The sequence below is a fragment of the Carassius auratus genome, chromosome 17 (genome assembly GCF_003368295.1).
Source record: "Carassius auratus strain Wakin chromosome 17, ASM336829v1, whole genome shotgun sequence".
NCBI lineage: Eukaryota > Metazoa > Chordata > Actinopteri > Cypriniformes > Cyprinidae > Carassius > Carassius auratus.
This window is the reverse complement of record NC_039259.1, coordinates 27,587,337-27,600,955: the sequence shown is the minus strand read 5'-3', so window position 1 is coordinate 27,600,955 and position 13,619 is coordinate 27,587,337. Positions and strand designations below refer to the sequence as shown.

Below are 13,619 nucleotides of genomic sequence, written 5' to 3'. Positions count from 1 at the left end.
CCTCTCAGAGTCAGTTGGTCAGCTGGCCGAGCCCCTCCGCATCCCATAATTCCCTTGGACCAGTGGTGAGGTCAGATCTGGTTCAGGTCCCTGAGGTTTGAAGCAGCTGCGCTCGAGTTTGTGTTTAATAGAGACGTCTTTTTGTTCTCCTGCGAGTAGAAATGAGAAATAGGTGTGTAATGTGTTTGTCACTTCGTTAATAAATCAACTTGTTGCGTGAAGAACCTGGTAGTAAGATGAGGAAATACTTAAATTGTGATTATTTTGTCGTATTTCAGATTTAAACATTTAACGTTTCATAGTAAAAGTAATAATAATAATAATTATTATTATTACATGGTAATATGTATTGTTGTTAATGTTAAAACTTTTTATAAAAAATAATAATAATTACTATTATTATTATTATTATTATTACATATTTATAATATGTATTGTTGTTAGTGTTAATCCTTTTATAAATAATAATAATAATAATAATAATAATAATAATAATAATGATAATATTATTATTATTACTACATAATAATAATATGTATTGTTGTTGTTAGTGTTAATTATTTTCATAAACAATAATAATAATAATAATAATAATTCATATTATTATTTTAATTTGTTACACTTTGTTTTATTTTATAGTGTAAAAAAAGCAGTACCTTTTAATTATTATATTTTATTTTAATATAAAAAATAAGATATCAATATATTGGTATTGTACTGTAAAGTAAAAAAAATTATATTTAATAAAAATCATAGTTATATAAGCCATGGTAGTAATTAATAACAAGTGTTATTTTACAGCAATAGTAAAGATGCAATGCTAATATTTAGGTCTTAATTTAATCACTTTTATACATTAAATCATTAACAAAGGATGTTTAAATGCTTCTCTATTACTTTTACTGTAATAATAAACAACTTTGATTTATTGCATTTGTTAATCTAGTTTAGGAACACAACTTGGTGTGTTTATGTGTGTGTGTGTGTGTGTGTGTGTGTGTGTGTGTGTGTGTGTGTGTGTAAAGTAGTGTATTCATGTAAAGCGATATATAAAATACAGCAAATATTAACAGCTTGATTTGTTTATATGATCACAAAATATAACTATCATCATCCAGCTCTAATCTGATGCATGCGTAAAGATATCATAAACATTAACTTGATGATTTTCTGTAAAGCTGCTTTGAATCAATGTGTTTGGTGGAAAGCACCGTTCAAATGAAAATGATTTTAAAGGTTATTTCGTGAATCGTATGATCACGAGGTGTGCTGGTGTCTTCAGAGTTTCTTCTGTTGAGTTATTTAGAAACATTGGCCTCCGTGTAACATTTAACCGTTCCCTGTGCACGTCTCTGACAATAAATCTAGATTATTTGGATGGGGTTTGGTTTCAGGGCTCCGAGCTGTGGTGAATTCTCAGGGCTTGCGTGATGTATGAAGGCACGGACGGTTGTGAAACGTCTTGGAGCGTGAAATAAATGACTACTAGGAGTTTTGGGATGGTGCACTTAGTCAGAAATGAGTGTAAATTTGCACGATTTACTTTCACACACTTGAATTCTGGCTTCACTCTGTCATGTAAACAACAATAAACAACACTTCTATTACTAAAAATGTACAAAAAGATTCTTATAATTAATAATAATAATTGTAATAATATTTATTACTAGTTATTATTTATTATCTTTAATAAAAAGGTCTACCTTTAAATATTTTTAAGTTGTATAAATCAACATTTGTTAATAGTCTGGCTTTTAGAAAACTGTTTAAATTACTTATACATCTATCATCTATATTAATAAATGCAGTAAATCAATTTAAACAGCATCTTTTTAGTCTCTCTTAGTCATTTGATGTTTGAAAGTGAATAAATTAATACATATTATTATTATTATTTTTTTTTAATTGCAATTTTAATATTGTTGCAAACTAAAACTTTAAATATTTTAATTATTTACTTTATGATACTAAATGCACTTCCATTTTAATAAAAAATATTATTTTAATTAATAATAATAATTATTATTATTATTAATTAATTGCATATTATTTAAATTAATAACATTATTATTATTATAAAAAATAAAAACCGTATACATACAGTAACAATAATAATAAATATTATTTAATACCACTACTACTACTAATAATAATAATAATTATTATGAACACTAACAATATTAATAATATTATTTAATAATAATACTAGTAGTGGTAGTAGCAGAAAATTTTTATAATTCCATCTGCGCTGCTGTCAGACACAACATGCTGTTCGAGGAGAACATTCCTCCCCAAAATAAACTGGCTTTGCCCAGACGGAGGGGTTTTTCTGGGAAGGCCGGCCGGATCTGGTGTGTGCTGTTAGTTTGTGGTGAGAACGGTGATTTAAGGAAGGGATATTTTAATCGTGAGATCCATAGCTGTGCATGATATTCTGCTGCGTTTTTCTCAGATTGTCTCCCAGTGCAAAAAAACAAAAATATCCAAACATTCCTAAATCTAGATGTTTACTTATTACACAAACATTTATTTTAAATTATAACTTTTTAACTTAAAACAACAAATATCTCTCAGTTGAGTCTGAAAAATGTAAGTTTATTTTTTTCTGATCCACATTTGCAGATATTTGTTCTTATTTCAAGCATAAACTCACTGTTTTCTAAAAATACACAGAATTTCTCTCTGTAGAAGTTACTTTTCACGGCAAAACACAATTTTCTTACTTCGTATTTCTGTCTTGTTTTACAGTAAAAATACCTAAACATTCATAAATCAAGATGTTTACTTATGATGCAAACTGCATTTTTCTGACCCCATTTGCAGATATTTGTTCGTATTTCAAGCTTAAACTCACTTCATTTTGAGACACTTTTTTTTTAGAAAACAAATATTATCTTGTAAAATAAATGAAAACTAGTGTTTTCCAAAAATACACAGGTTTTCTCTTTGAAAGTGACATTTTCACGGCAAAACACAATTTTCTTAGCTAGTATTTCTGTCTTGTTTTACAGTAAAAATATCTAAATACTCCTAAATGAAGATGTGTTTACTTATGATGCAAAATCTTTTTTTTTGATGATAACATTTTCCTTAAAACAACAAATATCTGCCAATGGAGTCTGAAAAAAAATTTACATAAAAAAAAAAGAATTCTTACCCCTATTTTATTATATTTGTTCGTATTTCAAGCATAAACTCGCTTAATTTTGAGTCACATTTTTTTCAGAAAACAAATATTATTTTGTAAAAATAAATGAAAATTTGACTGTTTTCCAAAAATATTGCATAGCAAAACACAATTTTCTTACTTAGTATTTCTGTCGTTTTACAGTAAAAATTTGTTTAAATGATACAATTTTTGCTTGAAACAACAAATATGCCAATTGAGTGCGATTTTTATTTTTATTTTTATTTTTTTATGTAAATTTAAAAAAGTTATTTTTTTCTGACCCCCTTTTGCAGATATTTGTTCATATTTCAAGCATAAATTCATTTTGAGTCACAACTTTGACTTATCTTGTGATTTTATTCTGAAGTAAATGAAAGTGAGAGTTTACACTGATTGGTTCTCTGTAAAAATTAGATTTCGCAATATTTGTGTGATTTTTTTTTTTTCCAGTACAAATATCAAAACATTCTTTAATCGAGACATTTACTGGAGATGCACAGTGAGATAATGTCTAGTTCATTTTAAACAAGATCTCCCAAATGGGTCAGAATAATAAACTTGCTTTCCTTTTGTATAAAGTTTATTTTGCTGACTCCATATGCGGATATTTTTTCTTGCTTTAAGTATAAACTCACTTTAATTTGATTTTTCTTTTCCGAAAACAAGATTTATCTCTCTCTCTGAAAAAGGGACATTTTGCACAACAAAACATTATTTTTCTTTTTTGTCTTGTTTTTCAGCAAAATTATATATAAACCATCTTTGGTCAAGATATATTTACCGTGAGATGCAAAATGAGAGAACATAAGAAATAAATAGATTAAAATAAAGACAGTTTATGCTTTTTTTTCTTCTCATTCTCCTTTCTCATTGATTGATTGAGCTTTTTATAATCTAGATGCATTATTCACCGACTTGAGAAAAGTATAAGTCATATTTAGAAAGTACAGCCAGTTTTTCTGTAAACTTTAACTGTTGTTTCAGAGATCTTTAGCTGCTTGGCTTCACAATGCAGTGAAGAAACATCACGTCAGGGTTATTATCGTTAACTAAAACTAAAACCATAAACATTTTTGCCACTTAAAATAAGATAAACGTTAATTGAAGTAAAATACAAAAAAAGGCAAGCTTATTTTATTTCAGCTAGCTGCCAAGACAACATTTGTCATGTTTTAGTTTAACTTGTTACGATACGATTAACTTGTTAACTAGTTTATTGACCAATTATCGGTTTTATAATTTAATTTTAAGAACATTTATTCAAAAATTGTAATCCAACCCAGATTTACTTAAAAATTTAAAATAAATAAAAAGAAAATAAAAAAAGTGTATAATTTATATATTTAGGAAAAATAAAATAACAAAATATAAATAATAGAATTTTGTTCATATTTAAAAATATAGTGATATCTGTCAGTTTCTCTCTCTCTGTCTGTCGTGTGTGTGTGTGTGTGTGTGTGAGTGTGACTGTTGTCTGTCTGAAGACTCCTGCGGCTCTGTTTGTTCAGCAGCTAGTGTTTAAAGCCTCGTGCACATGTGGAGGTATCGTGTTCCCTCACTTCTCCAGATGTCAGGAGAACAGAAATACAGAAATAGCATCAGTTTGGACATGTAGTGTAACTCTGGTTGTGTGTGTCTGAGATCATGTGCTGTATAAGGTCTCTCTCTCTCCCTCTCTCTCCCTCTCTTATTTTATTTTTAGTTATAGTAATCATTTTATTATATTATTATGATAATAACCATTCATATAATATATAATTAATGTAAATAATAATCTTAAATAATTTAATAAAATATATTTTTAGTGTTTTGTTTTGAAGTTTCAAACGTAAAGAATCTTAATGGCTGTTATTTTATTTTATTTTTATTTACAAATATTGTAAATAAATAAACAATTCTTAAAATAAATGTTTTATCACACTCTGCAGGAAAATTACTTTTTGAAAAAACAAACAAAAAAAACGAGCAGACTTTATTGGTGTTTTGTTGCACTTTAAGCATTTAATTGCTTAATATCTTTATATAATCACTGCATATTAAAAATAAAATATTTTTAATATGCATATCCACATATACATAGTATGCATATATATGTGTATAAATATATATATATATAATATATTATATATATTATATATTATATATTATATATTATATTATTATATTATTATATATATATAATTGCATACATTTTAATTAAAACAATTTATTAATGGTAGATCTAGTGTGTAAACTAATATTAATAGTTAATCTCACTGATTGTGACTGAACTGACCTTACAGGTTTGCCTTATTGAAATAATAAAGTTTGGTATAATAGATCATATGATAATTCATTTTTGTGTGTAAATGCAATGAACTGAAGCTCAGAAAGCAGATAAGGAAATCACAGTTTGAAGAGGCCAAATAAAAGCTGCTCGATTATTAACTTGACTCCAGCAATCATTTACTAGTGAAATATCTGATGGTGGACAGTCAGACTGTTACACAACGTTATATAACAGACTACATTCGAAGGGGGTATTTCTTAAAAAAGGGTGTGGGGTTTGGACAGCAAAAAGCTGGTCTCAATGCATTTCCAGGAAGAAATGTCCTGTTGAGCAATGTTTTGAGTGTTGTTATTATTGTCCAGAGTTCAGATGTTGGATCAGAAACACTGCTGCTTTTCTGTCAAGCTTCCTGCAGCGAGTTCCAGGCCGTTTCCAGCAGGGCTGTCAAATTAGCTAAATTAACCTAAATTCAAGTTTTGTACTTAAGTATTATCAGTATTTGAATTATATTTGAATATAAAAGGCATAATTTCAGTTAGAGGGGAAAAGGCCACAAGAGGGCGCTTCACGCAAAATATTACTAACCCACATTTATTTGAAGTTATAAAACAACGCAACTGTTTTTGAAACAAAGTGCATAGTGTTTAAAGTAATGTGTATAAACCAAATATAATTAATTAAGTTGCTTTAACTATTGTAAACAAAACAGCATCATGTACGTATTAATAAAAAGTAAAACCAATCGCAAAAAGTACTTTTTAGTTTAATATACCCCATAACTATATAACACAGCTCTAAGTGAATGAAAACACCCTGCACAGTTTTAAATCTGAAAGTGAACCGTGTATAAAGTTATTCATAGTCTCTCAAAAAAAAAAATTTGAAAAAAGTTTTTAAAATGAAATCCAAGGTGTTTCATGTTTACGTCAAAAACCATCAGTCAGTTTTCACATTGGTATGAGTGAAAATGTAAATTCCCTTTTTACCACTAGGTGGCGCTTTTGTAGCAGTAAAAATAGCTGTTTCCCCAGTAACTAAGCATCACTGTGCTCACAAACGCTGCTTTATCAAGATTCAAGATTGTTTTTCGCCACATACACGATTATATAGAGCATATATATAACCAGCAGTGAAATGTGAGTAAGTTACCAATCCCCGCAGATTAGCCTCACGCAAAGGAGGGGTTTGAAAAAATGAATCGTTGCGTGAATCGTTTGGGAATCGTTGAGCAAAAATGATACAAATAAATGCATATTATAAGACAATGTAATTGTTTTTTGACCTTGACATGTTGTTGGGGACTCTCAAAACCAAATATGAACCTTTTTTATAACCCATAATAGGGGCACTTTACAAACTGCAGATGAAGTGGGATGTTTCGTTTTTTAAGTCTTTTGTGGAGTGACGAGCCGTTCTTAAGAGACTTTTAACTTTAGCCACGGAACATGCTAACTAGCACATTATTAGTAAAGTCAATTTGCAAAGATTCCCGAAAGAAAAACACCTTATATTCACTTGTTCTGTAGGTGAAGCTGGATCACTAATGATTTGATTCACTGTATATAATAATATAAAATCTTATGATTTTTGCCTCATTCTGTTAGATAAAACCCCATCTCGTCACAAAGTTATTTCAAACACTCAATTAAGAGAAAAAGCATATCAATAAATTATATATTTGGTCAACAGGTTTGTAAACAAGCTCATGCACATGCAAAACTGTGCTACTGTAGTACATTTATTCAAAGCTTAGACTGATTTATGTCGCACTGTACAGCTCTGAACAAACCAGTTCCACACTGTAGAAGGAGCTCCTCGTTTAGCGATATCTTGTATCGTTTCACGTCCACCTTCCGCCGACGTACGGTCGCACACAATAATTTGTCAACAACTAGGCTGTATCGTTATTATCGCGGGAAGACGATCCCAAGTCAATCGCAATTTTCACAAACACAAACCTCACGTTGTGTCAGTTACGTTTACACACTTCCTCCGAAACGTTCATCCATCATAAAAAGAGAAGGTTTATTTGTATCCGTTACCAGATTTTTATTGGAAATGATGACGGATACACAAAAACGAAAATGTGTGCAAGGACCTTAATTCTTATCCTAATTCTACCGGTATATCGCGAACGATACGATACTGCGAAACGATACGATACCGCCCCTATCCAACGTTTTTGTATTCTAATGTGGATTTTTTTTCTGTTGTTCGACAAATATCAAAATTAGAGTTTTTATTTGACAGCCCTAGTTTCCAGTTCACGATTGATGGACTTTATCCATCACTTGCAGCACAGAGTCCAGTATAGAGGGTCCCAGATCCAGACTGAACGTGAACGCTGAGTCCGTTTGGTCCGGCTGTGTTTCCTCTGGGTTGGTTTGGGTCGAATCCCGTCCGGAGCTCAGGCTTCCGCGAGCAGGACTCCAGCTGATGCCTGTCGTCTCCGGGTGTGAACACGTGTCCTCGTCTTCTTCCGTGTCCAGGAGGGGAAGTGAGCTACACTTCTGCCTCTGATTGTTCGGTGCATGCTCCCAGATCGGGCTGCACTGGCCGGCTTCGTCCACGTTGACTCGGGGCGGTTTGGGAGGCGGCGGGAGGAACAGGTTCTGCTCGCTCTTGGAGCTCTGCAGCAGGAGACTGTGGCCCTCCTTCAGGAACGACAGGTCTCCGAAACTGTCCATGTGTCCGCTCGTGCCGATGTGAGACAGGTGACGGAAATCACCCAGGGGAAGGCTGATCATGTTGACCGACAAAACCTGTTTTCGGTTCGATAGCCTCCTCTGCCAGCGTCCAGACGTGGGCTTGCGGAGTAACGACGTCCTCAAGGGCATCTTAAGACTTCAGTAGTGCGACAGCGTCAGATGGTGGCAGAAAGATTGGTTCTAGAACAAATTAGAGATAGAGAAAGTCATCGAACGTCACAATAATTGTAGTTAAAATTACCCGACAGAAATATTTATAATTCAAAATAAATTAACACTTTTATACAGCAAGGATGCATTCAGTTGATCAAAAATGAATGTAAACAAATTACTATAATTAATTACTGTAAGACTTATAGATAAAAAAGAAATAATATAATACATGCTTTTATTTAAAACTTCAAGAATTGAATAATTCTATTCATCAAGAGTGCATTAAATTGATTAAAAGTTAAATTATTTTTTTCACTGTTGATGTAAGCCTAAAATTTATTAGTTTAAAAAAAATTGTTTTTGTTTTAATATATATGTTTTAATGTCAAATAAATATAAATTTCTTTAATAAGCTGTATTTATTTATTAGCCTATACATCATAAACTTGTAGTATGGGGGCAGTAAACTTTTTTATTATTAAATGAATTCATACTTTTATTCATAAAGGATGCATTCAGTTGATCAATAGACATTTAAAATGTTGCAAAAGATTTCTATTTCAATTAAATGCTGTTCCTTAGAACTTTCTATTCATCTGTGAATCCTGAAAAATATGCATCACAGTTCCTCTAAAAATATTGAGCAGCACAACTGTGTTCAACACTGAAAATAATCAGAAATGTTTCTTGAGCAGTATATTTTCATGATTTCTGAAGATCATGTGACACTGAAGACTGGAGGAATGATGCTGAAAATACAGCGGAGCATCACAGAAATAAATTACACTTTAACGCAGATTCACACAGAAAACAGATGTTTTTCTTTATAATAATATTTCAGAATTTTTACTGTATTTTTGATCAAATAAATGCCGCCTTGGTGAGCAGAAGAGACTTTGTCTGATCCAGCACATGTACTGTAGCTCTATCTCAGATATACTGTAGCTGTTAATTTTAACCAGTATTTGATTAAGATTAGATTAAAATCAAGTAGATTTTCCTCCAGCAGGTTAGGGATTAACAGCTGATATTGCGACATCTTTACAGCTGCTTGCATGTTTCGTCTTCTCTCTTACAGAAAATGACTTTTGATTCTTCCGTGAGAACGTAAATTAAATCAGATTTACACATATTTTAATTGCACAATTACGTTGTGGATTCATGCGTAACCAGTGACCTGCATTCTCAGAGCATGTTCTCATAAAGTGCTCTCATTAAAGTATGAATATGGCTAAATTAGTTTGGTATACAAAGTAATTAGTCCCATTTGTAGTGATAATGTCCGTAGGAAGCTCTTTACTCCAGTTGGCATTGGCGTGGATTGTTGTGGCTCTGTTTCGCGGTTTACAGTTCATTAGATCAGCTTTCGTGACTCGCAACACTCACTCTTTAAATTTGTATGGCACTACAGAAAACATGTTTTGTTGGCCAATAAAGGTTTTATCGGCACTTTAGTAGCAGCAGGAGACGGCAAGCGCATAATGGCATTCCTCTACAAACATGCAACAAGAGGGAGGGAGGACAGAAGTGGACTGGTTTTAAGGAAATGCATAATAAATCACAAAAAAATAAAAAAAAAATAAACAATTGCTACACTAGTTTTTGCCAGTGTAAAATGTTACAATGATGTTTGTTTGTTTGTGTCTTACCTTGAAAGGTGTGCAGGTGTTTCACGCCCACATCTGAACATCTGAGGACTGAAGCCAACAAACGTTAGAGGAGTTTCTGATAACATGACAAGACTTGTTAGCCTATAAAACAGGTTGAACGGTTCTCGAAATAGCATTGGATATTCTGCCACAAAAACCCTAAATAGTCATTGTTTCGTTCATATTGATGTTTTATTAATGCAAATCTTTTTAAGGATAGTATACACTTATACTATTTGACGTTCAACATCATTATATAACATCGCTTTTATGTAAAGCCATAAAACTGACTACATTTGAAAAAATAAAGGTGTGTTTTTGCAGCAAATGCCATAGGGTAAAAAGTGGTTCCTTAAAAACCCTTTCAGTGGTCAGTTCCTAAAATAATATTTTATTTCTTATTATTTTAATAATCTAATTAATCTTTTTCCACTACACACTATTAAAAAAAATTTATTCCAAAAGTGTGTTTTTGCAGTGATGTCATTAAAGAACCATTATTCTCTTGGTGTGAAGAACATTTTAATGATCTAATTAACTTTTTTCCCCACTATAAAGAACCTTTTGTTCGTTCAGTGGAACCATCAAAGCCAGTAATAGAACTAAAGCAGTTTTCAAAAGGCCCTAATGAAGAACCTTTGGTTTTTAAGAGTGTAGAAGAGCCATTTTTGGGTCCTCAAAGAACCATTCAGTGATCAGTTCTTCAAAGAACCATTATTTGGTTTGAAGTACATTTTAACGATGTTAAGAACCAACTTGTATTAATAATGTAGAACCACCCTTTTGGTTCCCTAAAGAACCAAAATAACAATTTTTCTTAGTGTAAAGAACTGTTTAGACTTCTGCAACCCCTTTTCCACTTTTAAGAATCTTTTGCACAATGGAAAGATTGTATAGATGTCGTATAAAATAAACATTTTTGGCTCCCTAAAGAACCTTTCAGTAAATAGTTCTTAAGATAACAATGTCTTAAACACATTCTAATGTTCTAAAGAACCTTTTTTCACTATAAAGAACCTTTAGTGGTTCCATGGATGGTAACAATGGATTCTTTTTTTAAAGAGTAGAACCATTTTTGGTCCCCTAGAAACCTTTCAGTGATCAGACCATAATTGTCTTGGTTTAAGGAATATTTTAACGATCTAAAGAACCTTTTTCTATTATAAATGATCTTTTGCACCATTGAAAGATTCTATAGATGTTGAAAGTTCGTCATGTAACCAAGATGCCAATAAATTAATTAATTTGAGTTTATTTGTGTAGAAAAAAAGTGAACTGTTCCGGAAATAACCATTTCTTCTTATATTTTGAATGTTTTCTTCACTTTAAAGAAACTTTAGGGCTTCCATGGATGTTAAATGTTTTTCATGGAACCATAAATGCCAATAAAGAACCTTTATTTTTAGGAGTGCACCCAGTTTCTGGCTTTATATAAATGATAGTGAAGTGAAATAGTGAAAGTGATCTGAAGTGGCAAAACGAAGAGTTTCTCTTACCGTAACCCAAGAGATCTTTACAGTTTTGTCTCGTTTTTGAGCTCTGCTTCTGCAGTGCAGAGTCGGTCGTAGATCCCGAGTGTTAAAGTCCAGAGATCGTCAAACAGGTGAAGCTCGCGCAGGTGCAGATGGAGTCTGACCCTCCCTAAAGCTCGGCGTTTGTTTGGTCTGTGGTGATGTCACACCTGGCGACGTAACTTCTGTGTGATCTCAGATACTGAGGAGGTTCACCTGAGCTGTTTCACTCCGGCTTTCATCATGTTCCTGTGAAAGCTGGGAAGGGCACGGCTGGTTTCTGTCGTGTCGACGTCACGTTTGGGGGCTTCACTCGTTACTAATCCCATGTCATTGTGTCTGCTGCTGGTTTCCTGTTCCCCATAGGCTTTGCTAAGCCCTTACAGATTTGTAATGACAGCGGTCTCTCGCTCTGGGACGTGTATTTACAGGCGGACCGGCGTTACACAAGTGCTGTAGACATGTAGAAATTCCTGCTTCCCGATCCTGACCTCACAGACATTGAGACATTCTGAGTCAAGTCTAGGCGTGACGACTTATTGTTGTTTTTCTAGAAGAATCAAAGTTTATTCAATGAAAATCTATCGCTGAAGGGCCAGAAGCGCTTTAAACAGTCAGCTCACCCAAAATAAAGAATTGTTATTTATTACTCACGTTGTTCCAAACCTGTAAGACAAATTAAGATATTTTTGATGCATTCCGAGAGCTCTCTGACGACCCTCCCATAGACAGCAAGGATGCTTACATGATTGGCTAAGAACCGCCCATTCAAACAGGAAGTGACTGTCTGACCATCTAGTAAAATGTCCAACCACTGCTTGTTTTGTTTACATGCCATATATGAAGTGTGCTCTAGGATATTTTGATAATACACTTTGTCAATACACTTCAAAACCTTTTATTTTTTTACTGTCAGCTTTAAAAAAAGTCTCAAAAAATCTAATTACGAGATAACAAGCGTCAAAGTTTGATTTCAGCCGTTAATTTCACTATGATTTCCATCTTTGACATGGTCTTAGTCAATATTAAAGACATCAAGATTATGAATGTGAAGGATGATGCAGAGAACAGTAAGTGACTAGCTTGGTTTTCACAGACACTTATATTAACATGTGTTAACTACATCATGCTCTGCTGGAAAGAAAAGAGTTGTCCTCTGTATCCTTCAGGGTTAATTAGATCTGTTATTAATTGATACATTTTTACATCATAGTTTCATAAATATTAATTAAATATGAATGTATCAGCACTGTTCCAGTGAAATTGCAGTAATGTGACAATTTATAAGAAAAAGTAGTTTTTGGACCATTTTTCATTCTGGTTACCGAGTGACAACCATTTCTTTTTGTATTTATCCATCCATCCATCCAGCTATCATTCTATCTGTTTTTCTTCCCATCCATTGTTTTATTGATCCATCCATCCCACCATTGTTCTATCACTCCATCCATCCATTGTTTTATCCATCCGTCCATTCATCATTCTGTTGCTCGTTTCAACATCAGTTCATCATTGTTTTTCCATCAATCCATCCATCCATCCATCCATCCTTCCATCGCTTCATGCATTTGTCCATCCATCTGTCATTCTTTCTGTTTTACTATTAATCCATACATCCATCCATTGTTCTATTGATCCAGCCATCCATCCATTATCCATCCATCATTCTGTTGTCCATCCATCCATCCATTCATCCATTCATTGTTCTGTTTCTATTCATCTCTCTATCCATCCTTTGTTCTATCGCTCCATCCCATCCATCCATTGCTCTATTGCTCCATCCACCCATCATTCTATCTGTTTTTCTGTTCATCCATAATCCATCCATTATTCTATCGCTCCTTCCAATCTATCAATCCACACGCCCATCCATCCATCATTCTATCTGGTTTTCTGTTCATCCATCCACCCATCGATCATTCTATCGCTCCATCCATCAACCCATCCATCATGCCTCCATCCCTCCGTTGTTCCATTGCTCCATCCAACAACCATCTATTATTCTATCTGTTTTTATATCCATTCATTCATTCATACATCCTGTTGCTCCCTACATCCATTGTTCTGTTTTTCTATCCATCAATCCATCCATCATTCATCCATCCATTGTTCTGTTGCTTCATCCAACACCCATCCATTATTCTAGCTGTTTTTCTACCC

The 13,619-nt window shown here is 32.9% G+C and overlaps 2 protein-coding genes across 3 annotated transcripts in view; one reads left to right on the top strand and one right to left on the bottom strand.

Moving 5' to 3' along the window:
• Positions 1-13,619, top strand: part of dnajc17 (DnaJ (Hsp40) homolog, subfamily C, member 17) — a 43,914-nt gene that overhangs the window by 23,188 nt on the left and 7,107 nt on the right. The gene's annotated exons all lie outside the window — the stretch shown is intronic.
• Positions 5,595-12,996, bottom strand: LOC113117762 (cdc42 effector protein 3). 2 transcript variants are annotated; one of them, XM_026286668.1, is made up of 3 exons: positions 11,445-12,996; positions 9,949-10,024; positions 5,595-8,326 (listed from the first exon to the last, which is right to left on the bottom strand). In XM_026286668.1, the coding sequence occupies exon 3, from the start codon at positions 8,273-8,275 to the stop codon at positions 7,703-7,705; it is 573 nt and encodes a 190-aa protein (XP_026142453.1). In that variant the 5' UTR covers positions 8,276-8,326; positions 9,949-10,024; positions 11,445-12,996; the 3' UTR covers positions 5,595-7,702. The 2 variants fall into 2 exon arrangements, with proteins under 2 accessions (XP_026142453.1, XP_026142452.1); XM_026286667.1 differs by having other exon boundaries at positions 9,949-9,996.